General features: G+C 41.7%; 1 protein-coding gene across 5 annotated transcripts in view; it reads right to left on the bottom strand.

Moving 5' to 3' along the window:
* PCBP2 (poly(rC) binding protein 2) overlaps nucleotides 1–24,061 on the bottom strand; it is a 1,588,534-nt gene that overhangs the window by 1,547,939 nt on the left and 16,534 nt on the right. For all 5 annotated transcript variants that reach the window (XM_044083912.1, XM_044083913.1, XM_044083914.1 and 2 more), the window contains exon 2: nucleotides 18,992–19,125. In XM_044083912.1, coding sequence (XP_043939847.1) covers nucleotides 18,992–19,060 — 69 coding nt within the window. In that variant the 5' untranslated portion in view covers nucleotides 19,061–19,125. The remainder of the gene's footprint in view (nucleotides 1–18,991; nucleotides 19,126–24,061) is intronic.

The following is a 24,061-nucleotide window of genomic DNA, read 5'->3' as shown; positions in this document are numbered from 1 at the left end:
AGGATGTCCCTGGTAGGGAAGCCTCTGAGAAAGGCTGTAGAGATAGATGCAGCCCTGGTGGAGTGAGGTCTGATCCCTTGGGGGATAGGTTTTCTATGGTGCTTATAGCAGAAATTAATGCAATGGCCTATCCATTTAGAAATGGTTTGCTTTGAAATGGCCTTCCCCTCTGCCCCTGCAGCAAATGCCACCAGCAGTTCAGACTTCCTTTGAGGTTTAGTCCTGTCCAAGTAGAATCTAAGATGTCTGTGCACATCTAAGGAATGCAGTATCCGTTCTGCTTTACTCTGTGGATTGGGAAAGAAGGTTGGCAAATGAATGGACTGATTAAGAGCCACACTGGATACCACCTTGGGCATGAAGGATGGATTGGTTCTGAGGGACACCCTGTCCGCATGAAAGATGATGAAAGGCTCCAATGCCATAAGGGCCTGCAATTCAGATAACCCTCTAGCTGAAGTGACTGCTAAAAGGAAAGCTGTTTTCCAAGAAAGAAATTTTAAGTCTTCAGTAGCAGCTGGCTCGAAAGGAGGTAGAGAGAGTTTCTCCAAAACAAAGTTAAGGTCCCAGGCTGGGGTTGGAGCTCTCATGGGTGGTCTCAAATTTTTGGCCCCTCTGAGGAACTGCTTGAACAGTGGACGAGAGAAGAGGGGAGGATTTTGTGTTATAATGAGCTGAAATGGTCGAGGCATGGATTTCAATGGAGGAAGAAAAAAAAAAAAAAAAAGAGAGACAGGCCCTTGTGAAGCATCTCAGTTAAGTATTGTAAAATGGGAGGTAAATTGGGCACTGCTGTGCTCATCCCTTGTGATTGGTTCCAGGCACAGAATCTTTTCCATTTTTCAGCATAAGATTTTCTAGTAGTAGGCCTCCTTGACTCTAAAATGATATCCATCACAGGTTTACTGAGGGATGGTAAAGGAGAGATTACGTAATTAGCCAGGCTGCAAGGTTCAGTGTTAGAAGCTGAGGAATCTGGTTCTCCTGCGGAGACAACAGGGAAGAAAATCTGAGGCAGGTGCCATGGGGATAACAGGGACACACTGCAGGAGGGGGTACCAGTGTTGGTACGGCCAGTCTGGAGCAATCAAAATCATCCTCCGTTTGTCCCGTTTGATTTTTAGTAGTACTTTGGAGAGCAGAGGCAGAGGGGGGAAGGCATAGATGGACAGGTTTTTCCAGCTGAAGGACAGAACATCCACTTTCCAGGCTTTTTTGTGGGGAGTCCTTGGGTAAAATTTGACCAATTGGTAGTTCTGGGGGAGAGGCAAACAGGTCTATATCTGGGCTCCCCCATTTGCTTGTCAACATGTTGAAAATCCTTTGCTCCAGTTTCCACTCGTGGGGGTCCATGAGGTTTCTGCATAGTACGTCTGCCAGTGTATTTAATTTTCCTGGCAGGAATTGAGCTTGTAGGTGCACTTGGTAGCTCAAGGCTGTGTTCCAGAATGCCATGGCTAGTCTGCAGAGTGGGTAAGAAAGTGCACCCCCCTGCCCGTTTATGTACCACATAACAGTGGTGTTGTCCATCTTTACCATTAGTTGTCCTGGAAGAATGTGGTCCTTGAAGGCTGTCAGAGCATTCTGTACAGCTAACATTTCTTTTTGATTGGCATGCAAGTGCATTTGACTTGGGTTCCATTAACCCTGAATGCACTTCCCTAACAGGTGAGCCCCCCATGCATAGTCTGATGCATCTGTTAGGGTTTGGGCATCAGGGGGTGGTGTGAAAGGTAGTCCCTTGTTTTAGTAGCAGGCCTCTGCTCACCAAAGGAACTCTAGGCGTAGGCAAGGTATGATAGGAATCATTGCTTCTAGATCTTGAGAATGTTGACACCACAGGCTTTTTAGATACCACTGTAGTTTCCTCATATGCAGTCTTGCATATGGAATTAGAAGAATGCAGGAGGCCATGAACCCCAAGGCTTGCAGTATTTGTCTAGCACAAAGCAGGGTTTCTCTGGCCACTTGTTTGAAGTAGGTCAAATTAATTTGTTTCTCTGGCGTGAGTTAAGACATCTGGGAAGCTGTATTCAAGCTTGCTCCCAGGAATATAATTTGTTGACAAGGTACCAGGTGTGACTTCTTTTCGTTTATGGTGTACCCAAGACAAGCTAGAACCCTTCATACAAAGTCCAGATGATTCAAAAGTATGTCGTGGTTTTCTGCCTGAATTAGACAATCGTCCAGGTATAGGTACATTTGAATATTTCTTTGCCTGCAAAATGCAATAACTGGAGCTAGGCACTTTGTGAATACCCTTGGTGCAGTAGATAAGCCAAAGGACAGTGCATAGAACTGATAGTGCATGTATCCTGCTTTGAAGCGTAGGTATCTTCTGCAAGATTCCCTGATTGAGACGTGCAGGTATGCTTCTTTTAAATCTAGTGTTGCCAACCAGGCATCTTTGCCTAGCATAGGAAGTAATTGGTGTAGAGTCAGCACACTGAATTTTGGAATCTCCAAAAAGGTGTTTAGAGTAGACAGGCCCAGGATAGGACGCCATGAATGGTCTTTTCTGGGTACCAGGAAGTGTCTCGAGTAGAAACCTTGTTCCTTTTCCTCTTCTGGTACCAGCTGAATAGCCCCCATGCTTGAGAGAGAAAGTACTTGTTTTTGGGCCTCTGCCACTGATTTGGGGGTAGGTCCGGCCACCCGCTTGATGTTGGCAACGTGTGGAAGTGAAATCTGTATCCCTGGAACACTATATTTAAAACCCATTTGTCCTGGGTAATGAGTTCCCAATTCTTTGCATGAAGATCAATCTTTCCCCTCAAAGGGGCAGTCAGTTGATAATTGCTTGGAAATTTTAAAAGGAAGTTATTGAGACAGTTTACCATTGGGGGGGGGGGTGTTTTGCTCCCAGATTTGGAAGTGGAGGCCCCCACTGCTTAGTCCCGTGTCTCCTGTGACTGAAACCTGGGGTTTTTGCTCGGAGTTTGGCTTGAGAAGACCTGGAAGGGGCTGGAAAGGACCAATTATTAGAGGGCCAGTGCCTACTAAATCTAGGAGGCTGAACTTGTAAGAAATTTGTAACAGTTTGCATAGATTTAGCTTTATCTTCCATCTTTTTAAGAACTTCCTCAGCCTTGTTGCCTGATTTAAGGGAGCATCCAACAATTTAGCTTTAACATGATCAGGCAAAGATTGCTCCTTAAGCCAAGCATGCCTTCCGAGGACAGACCCAGTAACAGCTGCCCTGCAAGAGGCCTCTAATGAATTCTCTCTTTTCCACACAGTCAGAAATAATCATCATTTTCTGTTTAAGCAGTCCAATAACATGTTGCTGATCTTTTAACATATGAAACTGGCAGTTTAATGCCCTAATGGCCAAGGCTGCAAGTGTAAACCTTCTTACCCCATCTATCCAGCGCCCTGGAGTTTCTATAAGAAGGGGTAGGATTTTTAGCAGTAGAAGCCTTAATACCCTTGGGCCCCTGTGAAATAGTCTCTGGATCTGCAATAGGATTTTTAAAAAGGAATTTGTGGGACTCTGGGACCCTGTAGTATCTGTCAGGTTTTCTGGGAGCAGGAGACTAGGAATCAGGGGCCAAACTAGATTCCGAAAAAAGCATCAACAATGTCTAGTACAGGAGGAATAGCTAAAGGCCTATGCTGAGGTAGGAGAAGGAAATCCCTAAGCCTCTTTTTTGAATCTGTAAGGTTTCCCCAAAAGAAAAATCCTCAGGAGGGGAAGCAGAGGGAATGGAGTCCTCTGCACCAGAATCTTCATAAGTAGATAAGAGCAAACCCAGATCATCAGAAGAATCAGAAAAAAAAAAAAACAGAATCCTGATCAGAAGATTCATAATCAACTTCAGTCCTAGGCCTCTTAGAAAGGGGGGGGGTTGGCTACCCCTGATTACAGTTATTAGATCTTCAGCCATTCTTATTTGTTTTTTAGGCATAGAGGCCTGAGCATGTGGTCTGGGAGTTGGTTTTTTAGGCATGGTTCAAGATTTAGGCCCAAGTAAAGAAGGAGGCGTCTGTTTAATATGCAAGTCCGTAGGCCTGAATACACCCTCAGAAGCCAGTGCCTGCACAGCGGCTCCGGACCCATCCAAGGTAGAGACATCCGCGGGTTCCATAGTTGAAGCATCTCGTGGCATACCGGACTCTGAATGGGTCTCAGTAGAGGCCTACTTATCAGAAGTGGCGGGTATCAGGGGCTGCAAAAGCGCCTCACTGAGTACCGCTGAACTGGCGGCTGGCTTAGGAGAAGCGTCGTCGGCAGTTTTGGACCTCTGCGGCCTCTCGGTCTTTATCTTTGCGTTTTTTTGGAATCCCGATAGTCGGATGGCCAGACATTTCTGGATAATTAAACAGAGAACCAAAATATTTAGAAGTGAAAATATACAGACTGATAGTGTGCTGGTTAAATAAAGCACAAAACTGACAGCAAGGTACATCGTGGTCAGGGCCTAGGCAAGGAATACAGTACGAATGAAAATCTTTATGAGGTATTTGCTTTCCACAAGTAATGCAATTATTAACTTTTACTGACATCGGTAAGGAGCAAGAAAAAAAAGTTTCCCCAACGTGGTACTTGGGCTTTAGTTGAAGACTTCGGTTCTGAAACTCTAAAACGAAAATTTCAGGAGTCGGCCAACCGGCACTTGCGAACTGCTTCTGCTACCGCACAGCAAGAAAGACTGATGTAATGGCGTCGGCTACATGTTTTATACCCCTGACGACCTGACGTCATGGAAGAAGGGACAGCAACCGACGCAGGCCCTAAGACTTTGCTAATGAGGCCGACTGAGGGCTACCTACAAGCAGATAACCCAAATGTAAAGACTGAAACAGTGAAACATCTGCAATTCAAATTGTAACTTGCTACAGATCACCCACCATGTCCCAAGACCCCCATTCCGCATTTCTGGAAACGAAATATAAAGGTCCTACCAAACACCCTAATATTGGGTGATTTCAATTACCTAAACATTAACTAGGAGAACTACTCAAGTACCAACTCCCTTGCCCAACATTTCCTAGAATTTATAAACTCAAAACACCCTGGATCAACTGGTCAACACTCCCACCAGAGGTGACATATTGGACCTGGTCATCACCAACATGGGCGACCGGTGCTCCACACCGGAGGTCAACCCCTCGCTGGTTAGATATGACCATAAACAAATCACTTTGGATATCCACATTCCACCTCCACCCCCGGAAAAGGAAACCACCGTGAAAACTTTTCAAAAGCAAACTTCACGTTACTTAAGACAGAGATGGAAAGTTTCAAAGCCCCCAAGGGTGGCCTAATGGTTAAGGTGTTTGCCTTACAAACACAAGGTGCAGGGTTTGAGTCTCACAAGGGATACTTGGCCAAGCTTAAAATGGCTCACAAGGGCAGTTAGCTTAGTACGAACCTATGAACCTATGCTAAAGGATAACGTTGTCCAAGCCGCAAAATCCTTTACTAATGCATTCTTCGGGCACCTACAAGAATGCATGGATCGTGCTATTCCAAGCAAAACCAAAGACTCACTCCTCCAAGAAAAGGAAACCAGTCTGGTGGACTCCTGCCATAAACAAGCTATAAAATGAGGAGGAAACTAGCACAGGAGAGTAAAATCTCAAGAAGGGAAGACATCCCTGATCAGTATCAGCAAGAAACTACGATCCCTCATAAAATCATCCAAGGTGAGTTTCGAAAGAAAAATTGCCAAGGACTCCAAGATAATCACAAGGCATTCTTTAGCTATGTCAAGAATCTAAGTGGCAATGCTCAGATTTGCTCAAGTTAGTGCAAAATGGTACAAAATACACTGAACCGACCGATATTGCCAACATCCTGGCAGACAGGTTCAGCGTAAACCTCACCCCAAAAGGCCCCATAACCATACCAGAAGAATGTAGAGCCCCTGAAATCACAGACACTCAGGTTAAAACAGACCTCTCCAAAGCCAAAAACAGCATCAATGGGACCAGACGGTGTCCCAGGCTGCGTCCTACACAAGCTCACAGACTAACCCCTCACCTAAACACACTGTTCAAACTCAGCCTCTCCACGGGTTACGCACTCAGAGTGACGCACCCCAACGGTTATTCTGCTCCACAAAGGTAGAGCCACAACAGACCCCAGGAACTATCACCCTATAAGCCTGACTAGCTTGGTCTGCAAGACTATGGCGCACATCATCATGGAACTCATTAACAGAGACATTGGGAACCTCCAAACACTGGACCCTACCCAGTTCGGCTTTTTAAGGGCAGATCTTGCCTCCTAAACCTGGTGGATGACTGAGACAGTTATCAAGGCTAGAGACGAGGGAAAGGTGGTATGCAGCCTACCTAGACCTCGCAAAGGCCTTCAACACCATTCCCCATTCTAGTATTATAGACCAGCTCACCAGCCTGAACATAAACCCCTATGTCACAAGATGGGTTGCCAACTGGCTCACAGACAGAACCCACATAAGAGTTGTGGGAGCTAGGTCCGACTAAACCGGTTACAAGTGGCGTTCCCCAGGGCTCAGTTCTAGGACCCCTCCTGTTCAGCATATACTTCTCAGAGGTACAGGCAAGCACAGGATGACTATGGCTGACCAAGTTCGCAGACAACTGCAAACTGGGGGCTATAACTGACTCTCCGGCTGACACAGACATCCTCCAAAAGGGTCTCACAAAAGTACCCAAACTACCACATAGGTGGTAGTCCCCTAAATACGGAAGACGTAATAAGGGATCTGGGGACCCAAGTAGGTAGTAATCTCTCCTTTGATAATCACATTGCCAAAGTTGTTAGAAAATCCTTCTACCTGGCACACCTTATCACAAAAGGGTTTGCATCCAGATCAAGAGGTCATTGTGCCCCCTCACTCATCAGACCCATCAGAGAGTACAACGCCCCATTTGGGATGCATCTTACAAGACACCTGCAACAGCTGGAAAGACCACAGAAGTACCTCACCAAGAGGATCACTGGCCTCAAACAGATGCCCTATGCAGCTCGACTGAAGAAACTCCAGCTGTACTCTGTTGCATACCACCTACTCAGAGGTGATCTCTGTCTGACATACAAGACCATGTCCAACCCAGAACTGATGGACATGCTCCACCTAAAGAAAAAAACTTATCCCCTCGAGCCACATGCTCTAGGGATCTAAACCTCACCACAACAATAAATAGGACGTGCTGGAGGGATAGATTCCTGTCCCAGAGACTTCCCATGCTTTGTTAGGCAGAGCTCCTCGCTAACAATCTTCAAGAGAAACCTTGCCATGTGGATGGGAAACAGTTTACCCCGGGGATCACTTCAGTGGCTCTGCTGGACAGAGGCACATGGAACTAATCTAAGGGGGTGGCGAAAGCCAACCCATTCTGCCTAGGCTTATAAATGCCTTCGGGCAGATAGCCTAGTACCTACCTACGAACCTATCATTCAAACCTACAACAGCTGACAGTAACACAAAGTAAAAACTTCCACCAGTTAAACAGATGAGTAGATTTTCAAGATGCACAATTAATTTATCCCCTCCCACTTACTTAGCAAGTAGAAATCAAGCCCAATTTAAACAAAATTTGAGGCTATGTAGTGTACACCAGCATTAGCCACAGCTTTAAAGCTACGATACTAAAACCATGGAGTTTCTCCTCACCAAGGGAGCCCGCAGGATTTTTTGCAGGGGGGTGCAAACCCAGAGCCCCACCCACATAGCTCACCCCGCCCCCTGCCAACACAGCCCCGCCCAAGTCCACCCACCCCAATCCCCGCCCACACAGACATTCCAGTGTCCCATTACTTGGCTATTTCTCCCCATTTACTGTAGACACTGTTCAAATCTGTGTGCATACTGTTTTATGCTTTAGTTCTACAATGATTACAGGCAGTTGGATTTAATTTACAACTTTTATTTCAAACATTATAGCCCAAACACTGAGACATTTACTAAACCTAAACAAAGCAATAGTCTTACAGTGAAAACAGACTTGGCATTAAAGCTTCTCTACTTTTGAAACTCACATTCAATGAAACAGCATTGAAACCCACATTCAAAGAAAATGCATCTGGCCAGTGGCAGGTTATTTACCTTTGAACTGTTTTCAAGCAATAGGCTCCTTACACACAGTTAGGGCCATGCAAAAGTTATTTGATTTACCTGATTGTATTAATTATAATATATAATTGAATTATATCCCTTGTATTATACAGCAGCACTTGTTTGAGTGTCTCTGCTGAAGTAAAAGTAATCTGAATAATTCCACATTAAAGATATCTGAAACTAATGAAGATGTTGTTGCTAGAAAACAACTGTATATTTCAGTGTTTCATCTACAAATTCAGTGCCTGCTGCCGTCAAAGAATAAATTGCCTATGTTAAATTAAAAAATGGTAAGCTGGTATATTGCAATAGAAAATGGATGACAAGCTGAAAAACAGGTTCATAGTTATTAGGCATCTCATCCAAAGGAGGACATCCTGAGGACTGCAGCATACAAATGAATATGCTGTAGGAATAGAACCTCAAGCCTTTACATTAAGATGCAAGTATTCTACTTGTGGTGCCACTAACATAGCTTTAAAACTTTATACCACAATAGAGATACAATTTGCTAAACAAAACAGTTGCACATTGTAAATAGACTTGGCATGAGCAGCAGTGAACTTAGCTTCCCTTAAAACTCACAGTTCCTTGAAAATGCACTTGAAAATTCCACCTGTTAACTCTAACTTGGGCATTTCACTTTCTCTCTCACAAACATACCACACCCCTCAAGGCCTCAACCTTAGTGCAAGAAATCTGGACAAAGCCTAAAATAAATAGGGACAGATTATAAATATGGCTCTCAGAAACTTAGAAAATTGCAAGAGTAACAGGATTTGTGTTAGTATGCATTTTTCTAAATGACATGACATCTAAAACTGAAATGTCTCATTTAGCAACTTCAATCCTTTTTAGGAGGAATATGGGGCAAAAATCTGGGTAGCTGAGGGGTATGCTACCTCCCTCTTATACACACACCAAATAATTCTGGTCAGACTTGAGTTAGTTCTGGGAAGGTTGCACTGAACGGCACAGTGCTTGAGCTGAAGTTGGTGAAATCCTGGTAGCCAGTGATAACTGATCTGCAGCTCAGCAATGTGAAGCATTAAAGCATTTTTAGCAGAGCATTGTTTCATCACTACGTATTGTGTTTGCACATAAGCTGTAGTTATTTTAAACATTTGCCTTTTTTGATTACTACAGAGTACATTTACCCACCAGAGCTATTGTATTTTGACTTCAGTGTGGAGCTAGTTGTTGCAGTGCTTGGCTTTTAAGTAAGGTAGCAATGCTTATTTACCATATACCATTAAAGCCACCCAACTACAAGTGTACTAACACACAGACACTGCTATAAGACACTGGTCTGCAATAAAATGTAATGAGCTTCTGAAAATACTGTAATCCTGTCCTTTTATTACAATGAATACTTCGAAATAAGGTAAAAAAGCTCATAATCTTCGACCGACAAAACTACTTTTCCACACTTCAAAACAATAATAAAATCAAACCCGCAGAAATTTTGGAACGGTATCTCTACTCTACTTAACCCCAGCAAACCAGATACCCCTACCCCAGACCCAAACGCTCCTGACCAAGACTTGGCTACCCAATTTAACTCTTTTCATTGAATCCATTTCCAAATTAACGTCATCTTTCTCTAACACCACTACATTCTCCAAAACTCCCTTACCATCCCCAACCATCTCTACCCTACTCTGCTACTACTTCCTCATTCCCATCTACTAACTCCCATCCCTCCACTCCTCCTACTCCTACTACTTCATCAGCTTCATCTGCCCCTAATTCTCCCTCTTCACACTCCTTTTTTCTCATTTAAACCTATACCCACTTCTACTATAAAGAAACTTCTTATGAAACTGAAGCCATGCACCAATGCTCCTGATAACATCCCTTCTTACTTTCTTAGCAAAGCTGCTGAAGCAATTGCTTACCCTATTAGCATTTTAATCAACCGCTCTATCCAAGAATGTATAGTACCCCAAGTCTGGAAAAGGGCCTTTATCATACCTCTACATAAAGGTGGCAACAACAACAATGTTACTAATTTCCGCCCCATCGCTATTCTGTCCCCCATCTCTAAACTCCTAGAAAAGCGTATCCAACTACAACTCCTTCCACATCTCTTAGATAATCACCTACTAACTCCCACACATGGATTCAGACCACATCATAGCACTATGACCGCCCTCCTCTCCTTCCTTGAAACTGTAAATAAAGCCCGCAACTCTGGCCAAATTGTTTCTACCCTACTACTCGACCTCTCTAAGGCCTTTGACACTCTCTCACAGCCTGCTACTAACTAAACTTTACCTATCTCCCTCCTCCTTGAACTGGTTCTCCAGCTACTTATCTAACAGATCTCAAGCAGTCAAATGGAAAAAGGCCACCTCCTCATTTCTAAATACTCCTACTGGGGTACCCCAGGGCTCTATACAGAGTCCCCTTATCTTCAATATATTTATAAATGATTTCCGCAACTCTATCCCATTCTCAGACATCATCCAATATGCCGATGATTCTGCTATTATCTGCTGCCACCTCTATCCCTCACTCCTAAAACTGACTCAAGATGCTTTTACAACAACTGAGCAATGGATGAAAAGGAATCACCTAGCACTCAATGCCTCTAAAACCAAATTAATGTTATTCACCCCCTCTAAGGCAACTTCTTTCAATATAAACACATTCCACATCTCTATACAAAATAATCTACCCCTGGAACTGGTGTCCGAGACCAAGTTACTTGGGGTCCAAATTGATAACCAGCTCAAATTCAACTCCCACCTACAGTTAAACATCAAGAAAACCCATCAGAAACTAGGTATGCTTTACAGACAAAATCATTACCTTACACCTGCTACCAAAATCACCCTCTCTACCTCATTTCTTATCCCCTCCCTTCTCTATGGTGCTCCACTCCTAACTAATCTACAGACCTCTCTAAAAACACAACTTTCCTCTTGCTACAACAAAATTGCCAAGTTCCCTACCAACCACAAGTCCTCCACCCACCACTGTTCCTCTCTCCAAAAACTAAAATGCCTAGAGCTACCCAGTTATCTCACATATACTCAACTAAATCTTGCACATAAGCTCATTTTCAACCCCTCCCTTTGTCCCTCCCTTTCATCAGCCTTTAAAATGCACCTTCCTGCTAGAGTATTAAGGTCCAACAATCAAAATCTATTAGAAGTATATAAACCAACTCATCCCCCAGGCAAAAATCTTCTGTCTTATGGTCTTGCATGCCTTTGGAACTCCCTACCACCTTCCATTCGCACCACCCCCAACCATTTTATATTTAAAAGATCTCTTCACTCACATCTAGTATCCCAGTGGGAATGCTCTTGCTCCCACCCCACATAACTAACTTGCAAACTCTATCTTCTTTCTTCCTCTGTTTCCTCCTGCAACTTTCCTAATTACCCACCCTAATTCATACATATTATTATTCCTACAATAAATCTGAAAGAATATACTAGGCCACACTTCCTAAGTATTGCTTCCCTAATACGTTATTGCTTCTCAGTACTTTTGTGCATTGCTTCCTAATATGTTATTATTCCTCAATATTGTCATGAAATGCTTCCAAATATGTTATTTCTCAGTGCTTTTGTGCTAAATTTCCCTTTAGTCTGTATTACCTATTAATTTCATCACTAGATTGTACTTGCTCTAGTTTTTGTTGTATTATTTGCAAATTGTTATTTCTTGTATGATTAACTTCTGTGTAGTTGTATAATTTGTATATCTATTAATAACCTACTTAGTTTTGGAGCTTTTCTCCCCAGGACTCAATTGAAAACAGGTTAATTTGGCCCAATGGACTATCCTGACAAACCAACTGCAAATAAAATAAATAAATAAAATACTGTCATATGCATTTCAATACCCAAGGCTTATACATTATCTAGTCATGTAAATATTCTCTGCATGGCAACAACGAAAAGGCTTTCAATGCTGGTAATTCTTTAACAATATACTTACTAAAGCTTACCTGCATCTTACAATGTCCGACAAGCTTACTAAAGCTTACTTGCATCTTACAATCTCCGACAAGCTTACCTGATGTTCATTAAACCATGGCTACTTAAACAGAGCAACAGGGCACTGTGACAGCATACAGTTCCTGAATAAGAAGCATAAATCAACAGTACAAAAATCTGATAGAAAACCAGAACATTTTGCAAAATCAAGGACCGATGAAAAGCCATGGTCGTATTTGTGATCTACTTTGGATGGGGGAATACTCTGCACACTTACACTGCATAACTGCTCCTTGCCTTCCATGGACACATCCAGAGCCACTACAATGGGGAGTGGGGTGCAATAAGTATGTCACAATTTGAAATGTATCTGGCTGACAGTGATGGATCTGACACTCATACCTCTCAACTTCAGAGCAAGAAATCTGGACAAAGCCATACATAGAACTAGAAGTGGGACACAAGCCCAAAAATAAGGCCAATTTTAAATATTGCTCTTATAACTTAAATAGAACAGGTAGATCTTGCATTAGTACAAATTTTCTGAAGGGTATGAAATCTGAAACTCAAATGTCTGCCATTATTTTCTAACTTCAATCTTTAATGACTTGCCACTAATTTGCCAGAAAACCACAATTTTATGAAAACGGACCAAAATGTGATGCAAAATACCTGTCAAAAAGGGACACCTTTTAATATTAACAGTTAACTTGAAGCAGCTAACAAAATAAGAGCATCCACATGCATTTCTGAAATAAAGGTAATCTATAAGTGATCATTACAATTATATATAATTGTAAACCCTCCACATTTTCTTCCAAAATTGCCATTTTGGAGGAGGGATTATTAGGGAGAGCAACATTTTGAGCCAGAATTGGGGACAATTGAGATGTTTGGATATTCCTAATCTACAAAGTGATTTGCACGTACCTCTCAACCTCTTAATGCAGGAAATCTGAACAAGGCCAAATATATTGGGGAACATACAAACACTACGAAAAATTGCTCTTGTATAAACTTAAAGACAGTCTTGCATTAGCATGCATTTTTCTGAAGGTTATGACATCTGAAACTCAATGTTTGTCATTTAATGGCTTCATTCCTAAATGATTTGCTAGAAAACCACAAATTTGAGGAACAAACCAAAATAAGCAGCAAATATCTATTCATTCTGCAAAGATATGGACAACTGAGAGGTATAGTTCAACCGGGGCTGTTTGAGCTTGCTACCCCCCTCACAAAATCATAGTCAAATGGAGCCTCCCCCCTGCAGCCATTCCAATGTCCCATTCCTTGGTTATTTTGCCCCATTTATCATAAACACTAATGTGCATACTGCTTTACTTAAAGCGTGCGATGATTTAGGATTTCATTTGAAAGTTTTATTTTGCATTTTACAGCACAAACCCTAATACATATCTGTTAAAGCAATGCAGTCTCACAATGAAAATAGACTATCATTAAAACTTCTCTGCTCTTGAAACTTGCATGCATTGAAACAGCACTGAAACCCACTTTCAGAGAAAATACATTTTGCCAATGGCAAATATTAACTCTGGGCTGTCTTCAAAGTCATAGGCCCCTCGAACATAATGTGCTCTTCGATACACCTTCCTGACCGTATTACATTATATTCCTTGTACAATACAGTACAGTTGTTATAGGGCATTTTAAATTTATTGTTTTGAACATTTTTCCAGTAAACAATGAAACAAAAAGCATCCACCAATGACAAAACTGCCCAATTCAGAACATTTCCATCATAAAAGTCTACTCAAGTCCACCAGTATCAGTAAAAAATACACAATCTCTGAAGTAGTAAACTCCACATTGAAAAAATTTGTAAGTAATAAAGAGGTTGCTGCTAGCAAACACTTTATATGTCATTGCTTAATCTACAAATAAAGTGCCTGTTACCCTTGAAGAATAAATTGCTTTTGTTGCATGCAATAAAAAAATGAAAAGCTAGTAATACCGCAATAGGGAATGGATAGCAAACTGTTAACAGGTTCATAGTTACTAGGTATCTTTGCCAAAAAGACTGCAGCATCCACCCCCTTTACAACACAATACAGCATCAGCAATGCATTTACCTACTGTGGGAGTAGAACCCACAGCCTTCAGCATCTAAAGCAAGTACACTATCTGTTGTGCTATTAACAATACAAGCAGACTAAACATAAGCAGCACTAAACTTTTGTTCCCCTGCAGCTCTCAGCTCCTTGTAAAATCTACTCGACACTAAGCTGTATCTCTGAACTTTTCAGCACAAGAAATCTGGAAAAAGCCAAAATTTATTGGGGGGGGGGGGGAACAAAAGGCCAAAAACCAGGGTCACATTTTAAACATTGCTTGTATAATGTTTGAAAGTTGCTAGAATAAAATGCTGCGTTACCACCATACATTTCACTGCCACGTCTTGAACCCAGGGGACCCCGTGCAAAACAGTCAGAGCAACATACCACTACGCCAAATCAACTGTTTTGCGAAAGAGGAAGACTGAAACTTAAATAGCTACCATTTAGTGAATTCAGTTCTCACCATAGCACAGCTGTCAACCTCTTAGCACAAAATACCTGAACAAAGCCAATAATGGGTGACTACAACCACCAAACATTCAGTGAATTCAGTTCTCACCATAGCTCTCAACCACTTAGCAAATAACACCCGGACAAAGCCAGTAATGGGAGAATATAGCCCCCAAACATATTCAGTGAAATCAGTTCTTACCATAGCTCTCAACATTAGCAAAAAACCTGGATGAAGCCAATAAATACCTGAAAAAAGCCAATACTGGGTGAATACAGCCTCCAAACATATTCAGTGAATTCAGTTCTTACCATAACTCTCAACCCTAGCACAAAACATGGATGAAGCCAATAATGGGGGGAATACAGTCCCAAACACAGGGATACATTTCAAATATCCATCTTGTACACTTAGAAAATTGCTAGAATAAAAGCTTTTGTTACCATACACTTTCTGAAGAATATGAAGTCTAATATTGAAGTGTGTCTATTTTTTTTAACTTTTGTTAACCAGGAAAGTCTGACTTTGAAAAAAAAAAGCTAATTTTTAGCAGAGGCCCAGGGAGAAACACTCCAGACAGCCAAGAATAAAACCAGAGAACATGTAGCTGTCAGGCAACAAGGACACAAATGCAGAAACCACAGATTTTATGAGGAACAGAAAAAGTATGAAGGAAAATCCTGCAACATTTTTACAAATGGTGGTGGGTAGGGAATTCAGGCTCTTGCCAGTTGGGCCCAAGGTACAGGGTTCAAGCCTTATTCTCCACCCACTACCATGTACACCTGGGGCATTTTACACACACACACACACACACACACACACACACACACACACACACACACACACCTCTACCTGAAAGTGTCCCACATCTTCCGTTCGTTTACTCCTGCGTGCTATTCCGTTTCGCTCCTGCTGCTTGTAAACCCATCTGTGTGAGTTCCCACTCACAAACTGCTATCAGGTCCTGCTTGTAAACCCGTCTGTTCCCGCTCACAAACTTAGCGACGATGATGTCAGCACACCCGCCTTCTGTCCTGTTAGGACTTCTTTCTTCTTAAAGAAGAACGCTCATTTAGAAGGTCTCACAGCCAAGTTTGAATTTTAAAGAAGAGGGACACATTACTATTCCCTCTCCTGCTCAGGCTACACTACTTGAAAAGTTATCATAATATTTGCATAGACTACAGGCAAGTATTTTGATAACTGGTCAACCTAGAGTAACAGATCTCCTACCTTAGGACCAATAGACTGAGTAAAGGAACGCTAATGTCTTGGCATGTCCACTGTAGAGGACCAAAAGGGGCAGTTACAGCTTCAGGAGGGTGATGACAGTAAAGTATTTCTTAATGGTCATTTGATACCATGGACAAGAGGAGGCAAAGCCTTTTACATTACCATGGTTCTAAAGCCAAAGACATGTTGACCTCAGACAGGAAAGTCCTTTGACTCCTGTTACGCAGCAGTTAGTGAACAGACATATCAAAGAGCACTAATTAGTTCTGGAGAGCAAGATAAGATTGCATTTTGTTATGCACAGTTTGAATTTATCCCTTCTGTGATGAGACAGTACTAACACAGGGCTTGCAGAACAGCAGACATGCTACAACTGCAGTCCCTGTCTTTGGAGACAGTCTCAGACCTAATGGCAGTACTATAGTTTAGAAAAGAAGACAAAACACTTACCCACGAGTGGAGCCAGCAGCCTACGCAGTACAGAATAGGAAGGGACTGGGAAATATTTAAAAATGGTGCCACAAAAGCTGACATACTTTTATAGATTCAGATACATGTTCGATACATTATATCTAACATTGAAATGGGATGACTCACAGGTACAATAGTTATTGATCTAAGAAGAATTTGAGAATGTTGATTGTTAATTTACTGCTTCAGATGACTGAACTGCTTCACAAGGTCAGTGTTCAGAGAAAATAAACAGAAAGTAATATAGTAATAAAATGTAAACAGTACAGTAGTTAAGTCAATAAATCAGTAAATACTATGTATTTAATGAAGTTTAATGGAATATAAAGTGTGTTTAATGAAGCTTAATGGACTACAGATATTGTTGGTGTTCTACTGAGTATATGTTTGGTATATAGGACAAAAACAGTGGCAATCTTGTTTTTAAGGAATGCTTTCCATGCTTAATAAAGAAACAATATATGGGAAGGAATGTATATGGTGGTGGAGTGAATCCTATGGTCTGGGATGGAAGGCTTCTTTACATATTCTCAAGGAGCATATGTGTAAGAGGCAGCTTCAGATGCTTTCTGTACCATTAGGCACAGTGTTAAACTCTTGAAATCACTCGAAAAATTTATTTCAGGAAGTCAGCATTTCATAGTAGAACTGGAATGGAATCCAGTGAAGGTATTATTAAGAGTTTGAACTTTGGAGTGAAGCACTAACAGGATTAATGAAGAAGAAGCTGAGAAGCAAAGAGTTTTACATAGCTAACTGAAATGAAGGTAATGGAGAACAGACTAACATAAGTTTAAATATCCGATATTGCAGATAGTACTGATGAAAATATTGGTAAAACTGAGGTAAACCACCAATAATTGTAAGAAATAAAGTGCTCAAACTCAAACCACTTCAAAATATGCAAAACTGTAAAACGGCAAGCATATACATGGACTTATTAAAGATTTGTATATGTGTTTGTCATTTTACTGTTTTTTACTGTGGACTTATTAAAGATTTTCAGTTCAAGAGTTTGTTGGTGGCCTTCCAAAGTGCTCTTTTTGTATATTTTGAACTGAGGTAAAGACAAAGGGAATGAGTTCTATTTAGTGCAGCATGGAGTCTGAGACACTAACTGAACTCAGATCTCCTGGGTAGTAATCAGAGTTTTATTTCTCTACACTACTGGCGAGGCTTGAATAGAAGGGTCTATTTATGTTAGGAAGTTAGATGCAGAATAGACGGGTTTACTTTTGCACACCAGCAGCAACAACAAACTATCAGATGCTCTGGTTACGAACCACACTGTCTTGCTTCCTCAAAAGACTACCACAAAGGACTGCAGCATGGGCTTTATTTTTAACCTCCCATATGGGGGCTCTGCTCCATGCCTCTGTTCTGTAAACAAGTTACCCCCTGATGACTCAGGCAAAAGGAAATATCTGTAACCTGCAAAAGCCACACCTATACCCCAAGAAGCCCTAAGTTCAACAAAACCAGAATCTGGTACATATAACATATTACACAGATGCCCAACTGACCACAGAAAATGAAGCATATAGACTCATCATGCTATGGTAATGGAGAGATAATCCATAACAACAAAATACCTTGGGTTAAAAACCTATCAAGTGAGACAAGAAAGCACATAAGACCTGGCAGTCTCAAATACGTTTTAGTAATTGGTTACTCGGACATCTGCATGGGTATTTGTATGTGTGAATGTTACATATGTATTTTACACACATGCGCAAACACAAACACACATGCATAACAACACACACACACACACACACACACACCTCTACCTGAAAGTGTCCCACATCTTCCGTTCGCGCACACACACACACACACACCTCTACCTGAAAGTGTCCCACATCTTCCGTTCGTTTACTCGTGCGTGCTATTCCTGGCTGCTTGTAAACCCATCTGTTCACGCTCACAAACTTAGCGACGATGATGTCAGCACACCCGCGACTGTCCTGTTAGGACTTCTTTCTTCTTAAAGAAGAAAGCACGTAAAAAAACTTTCTTTGAAATTATCTAGCCGATTCAGGGGTGCAAGTGCACCCCTTGCTCCCCTCACCCACCGTTTCCAGTAGAACTCTCCAGACTGCAATATGCTGAAAAGAACACTGCATGGCAAATATAAAATTTAAATACAATGACTTATTCAAACATAAAAATCAAGAGATTCAGATGTGGAACACAAAAATCAGCTGAGATATGAAAATACAATGCATCACATTGAGGGAGGTTGAGTTATACTTAACCAATGAAAATTGTTTTTTTTTGGGGGGGGGGGGGCAGCAACAAGCCTTCCCTGAACTGAATGGTAAAAACAATGCTGACACTTACATATTTGCATAGTTACAGTCTTTTTGTGTGGAGCCAGCAGCACTGCAGGGGGTGTTCCTGGAGTGGGTTTGTCTCACCAAGGTACCACCTACAGTGGCCTCCATCACGTAGAACATGGAAATATGCATTCGCAGGGGACAGCATTGGGATTACCTGAATTGATGTACCCAAGTCCACCCCCCCCCCCAGCAGAAACAGGTTACAGAGACTTTCAAAGACTGCTCAGTGGCAAGATGCAGACAGCAGTACAACCCCTCTAAGGTCTGCAAGAATGGTTGCCACTCAGGCTGCATTCTAATGGGGGTGGTGATGGTTGGCCTCCAAGGGGAAAGTACCTAAATATAGTTAGCTCACTCATTACTCACATATACCCCTCACTGTATGCAAGAAAAAATGCAAATTGTCCAGTACCTTGCCATGCATAAGTAGTCGGATGGTTAGTGTGACATTTAGACCACCTTCAATCACACCGGAGTCCATGCTAGGTGTGTCCTCCGTACCTTTAAGGCAGGGTCAAGAGTGAATTCTTTGGTCGCAAACAGAACCTATAAATGACAAACAAAAGATTCAAATCCAATTACATTTTGCCACCAACTTTTAACTTTACTGTGGAGCTTGTGTCTTAAGTTTACAATTAGGAAAAAAACTTAAAGCATTTGTTAAAATGGAATCCATATTAAAAACAGTCCCAAAGATAAAACATTGATAAAAACAGCACATGCTGTTCCGCAGTACTTTAAACTGGCCAGATAAGAGACAAGAAAAGTCTGTACCCGCATTCAAAATTGACAACTCCAAGGATGGCCATTTAGCCTTGTAAATGAAGCCAAAGCAACATTAAACTGAATTTTTTTCACTACTCAACTAAGATAAAATCAAATTGAATATTGACAGCAAAATCTGCTGCAATGGCCTGTGTAAACACAACAGGCACGCACAAGTCTTTATAAAAGTGTCAGAATTTACAGTTGGAAGCCTTTCATATAAAGCTTTTCATCACACATTGTGATTTACTTAAGTTCATAGAGTTAAAACAAAAATCTATCATCCAGTTAAATGTGTATTCAAAATGTACACAAAAAAGGGATACATGCCAAAATTCAGTCACATTTCGAGACAAAGTTGACTTGAACCTTCAGTAAAATCTGCACGATAAAAAAAATCAGAGTAGATAAGCAGTGTGATTCAAGTTATGTGACAAAAAAGATACCGGACTTGAGTGACTAAACAATTCACTATCCCAATCCAGCCACTCCATCCTTTCTAAAATCACACCATACATCTTCCCAACACCACTCCCAAATTCTTATAGTTTCAGTGTCTATTCTACTACACCTGTGTAAGCTCTGCACTATTAACTGGTTCCATTACTCTGGCAGCTGGTTAAAATTTCAGCTTAAGTACCCCCTTTAAAAATAAGATTCACCTCTAACCAACCACCATTGAACACTTGTACAAATCTAAACTGATTCATAAACGCAGCCAAAAAGTTCATGTTGCATCTTCAGGTGGACTTAATGCAAGAAAGTAACCAAATGAATGAAAGACTCGTATACAATACACACAAAATGTAACATTACCAAAACAGACACCACCAAGTTTTTAAGCACTAGGTCACCTAAAGACAACCTTTAGCTCTTGGATCTTATGATAGCACCATTTACTAGCACCACTTTGTGACTTGAGACACAAGCAAGCCACACACAAACAGCATAAAAGGCCAGTAAATTTAGTTAACTTAGTTTCTAGCAGACCACCCTGAAAATGTTGACCGCTTAACTATAGTAAATACTTCTTTCCCATCTCCCCTGAAAGGGGAGAGCACTATCAACAGTAGAAAATAAATTTAACCACAGCAGTAAGCACTTTTCATTCATTAATTTACGTATCCTACAATTAACCACATTTAATTCGGATTCACACCAAGTCATATCCTACCCAAGTACTCGCTGAAAAATGCATCAGTCCACTGTGCGATGTATGCACTCACCCCTTTAACATCTCATACCTACAGACAATATGGAGGAATTCCAGTTCACCTATACAAAGCGTTTAGGATGCAGCACTAGAAAAAAAAATATCACACGGGCAAAGGATGTGCACAATTCTGGGATAGGGTGGCCTCTAGGAAACCAGCACTGGACGGTAGCAAAAGAGTGTTTAACAAAGCCCACATTACAGCCCTCTCCTGACTGGAAATCATCTTGAAAAATTCACTGGAACAAGTTCAGAAATTATAAAACAGTTTGGAAATTAATCTCGGAGCAAATTACCTACTGGTACAAAAAGAAAATCTAATCAAAAAGTGGTCACAACCTGCATAAGTTGAAATCATGCCACACATTTTAAACAACTTACAGGCCTCAGCCAACAATACATGGCAGACAAATGCATCTTATAGTAGTTATTCCGAAATCCCTCAATTCTAGGACCTGGAGGATTGACTTAAGAACCACACTAAAGTACCACCCCCACACAGCTCACATGCCTCTACTGTACACTTTCTGAACCAAATGCTACATGTACAAATGTTTGTTTGTGAATCTCAAAATATGAAAAAAAGCCACTTCATTACCAGCTCTGAAACACAATGGGCTAGTTTCGGATTTAAAGTAAACAGTGATGTGAAGCTGTTTTGTACTCCTGAACTGCATTAGAGCAGTCAGAAAACAGCAGCAAAAAAAAATAGTAAAAATCCTCCCCACCAACAGATAAGCGCAACTATGTCAGAAGCTGAATGAAAGCTACATACTCGAGTGTTTGATCTGCTTGTAAAAATATTAACCTTCAGGACTTGACAAGCAATACCTACTCAGCAGATACCCGATACCCCCCCCCCCTCACTCTCCCGTTTTCCAGTTCATTACCAAGGGAGTACACGAGAAACATGCAAACGGTCAAGTGATAGTCTTCTACATAAATAGGGGAATGGGGGCAGAGTTTTCAACTAATGCTATATTTTTCCAAGCACATCCAACATTTATGATGATTAGAAGTCAGTTCAGAGTCTGCACGAGAAGACGTTCAGTCTTCAATAACTTTCAGGACAGAACTGCAAGACAATCCTCTTGGCTGAATGGCTTACAGTAACATACCACCGATCACCGTGTTCTCAAATGAGGGCCCAATTCTAGAAACAATGTCCAGTTTGCGACGTCTCTCAAAAGTGTTCAAAGATGACAAGGTAGGAGTTGCACAAATGGCAACAAGAGAGCACCTTACTGAAGAATGTTAGTCTCAAATTTTATGAGGAGAGTTCCAGGCATACCAAGATAAAGAATTTGCCATATTTTCTACATAGTCTCTCTTGCCCCCAACTTCTACCAAAAAACGAAAAACTGATTACTCTGTCTTAGCCCTATCCACATAATCCTTGTGGACACCCATTAAATGCAATAACTCCTCCCCCTCTGGGTAGAATGATCTGCTCATCATCAGAAGCAGCCTAGTGGAATAGCCAAGCTTCACGCCTGCAGCAACTGAAGGCATATATGACGGGTTAGCCGAACTTTACAAAGTTCGAATGTCATATGGTCGACACCATATGATCGCACTTTGTAAAAGTTTGAAGGTTAAATGTAACGGCGCAGAATGGGAGAATTTCCACTTTCTGCACTGAAGTGTGATCTCAGAGTTGGCATATTTAAGTAGGGGAGTGTGGAAGGTGCAGGGGGGCTTGCCACCCGCTCTGAGCGTTTAGGTAAGTTTTATTTACTTTATGTTTTATTATATATTCGAAGTTTCAAACTTCGATCATATGTTGTTGAACTGAAACTTTCTGCAGGCCTGCTGGAGCAGGGTGTCCACCCCCGGAACAGGCTTGACCGACTCAGAACCGATGAAAGTAAAAAGAAACAGGAACCAAAATAAGAGGATCACTCTCTGGAGAGAGAAAGCCTTTTCTACCACCTCGAAGGCAGAGGGCCCAGGAGAAGCCACGACCCACCCCCTCGGAGCAGAAGCTTATGAGGAAAGCACGGACTGCAACTGTCTAGGGCTAAAGCACCAAGGGGTAGTGATTGATCCAACAGCAGAGCCAAACCCACCCTTCAGACCAGACACCAACACTTCATCTCTTATATCTGTTCTGATCCAAGTATGGAAGCAGAACCTGCCAGGGAAGCAGTCAGAATGGAGGAGGAGGAAACCTTCCTCGGGTCAGACACCGAACCCCTCAGGGATTTCAGATCCTGGGGCTTTGAAACCATGGGTTGGATTGGAGGAGATGGACTGGACTTGGCTTGTACACTCACAGATCCGGTAGGGGACAGAGCTGGTAGAACCCCCATCTGGATCAGAGCCCTGTGGAGCCTTTGCATCACCTTATCCACATCTGCCTCAGAAAATTCTGGAGGACCTAGAACACAACTGTTCAGACAAGGAGAAATGGGCTTCACCATAAACTCAGGAGTTCTGCTCTCGAGATGTACTTGGCCTCAGACCCAAAGGCTTGGGATCCAATGAGGAAGTCATTGGAGAGTTGGAGACTACAGATTTGGCCAAAACCTTCAGATCCAAAGAAAGCTTTGGATCTGATGGTAGGCCAAGAGCCCTTGGATCCATCATTTTTCTGACTTTTTCCTCTAGGCTCCAAAGACCGGAGGGACTTCAGAGACCTTTCCTTGGGCTCTAAGGAAGTTGCTTTGCCAAATTTTGAGGGGATTTGAGCCACGGAAGATGAAGAAGCAGGTGGTAAAAGCCTTTTAAAATAAGCATATTTCTTAAAACCTATTGGTTTGTCCAACAGTTACAGAGAAGGAGAACCAACTCTGTAAGGACAACTGGGGGGGGGGGGGGGTAACTTTAAAACAAGAATTTACCAGCAATGGTAATAATTAGAAATACCCTAGAAAGGGAAGGGTAAAGAAGCAATTACCAGAAAGAAAGGGTAAAAATACCAACTATGGTATGTAAAGAAAATACCTTGGGTAAAAAAGAAAAACGTACCAGTAATGGTACTAAAGACTACTTGGTAGAAAAAGGTTAATAGAAGGATCAAAAAGTCCCCAATGTCAGTGACAGATCAAGAGGAGGTTGTAAGAAAAAAAAACTTTTCTGTAGTTTTTTCTTAAACCTTAAATTTTAGAACTCAATAATAAGGAAAACGTACTTACAAATGCTCAACAGTAGATACGTCTAACCATGATGGAGGCAAATGAGTTCTGGGGTAATAGGGGATGGAGTAAACCATTGTGGGTAGACAGAGAAGCAAATGAAATGCGGCCAAAGCCTGTAGCATGCAGCACAGTCAGATCCAGACCCAAAAGTGAGGAAGAAAGAAAGACATCAGGTCTACTGTTTTTTTCTAAGTTTCTTACACAATTCTACTATACTCAACATTAAAATCACTATTGCAGTAGCATAAGCTCTTGTGGTCGATCATCAAGGGAAGAGGAAACAAACCAAGAATCGGAGAGTTCCTATAGAATGGTCCTTGCAAAGTCCATTCAGAACCAGGAAAAAGAATCCAGTTTGAAGTGC

The sequence above is a fragment of the Protopterus annectens genome, chromosome 9.part0, assembly GCF_019279795.1.
Source record: "Protopterus annectens isolate FY-2018-M chromosome 9.part0, PAN1.0, whole genome shotgun sequence".
In the NCBI taxonomy this organism is placed as follows: Eukaryota; Metazoa; Chordata; order Ceratodontiformes; family Protopteridae; genus Protopterus; species Protopterus annectens.
This window is presented reverse-complemented; position numbering and strand designations above follow the sequence as displayed.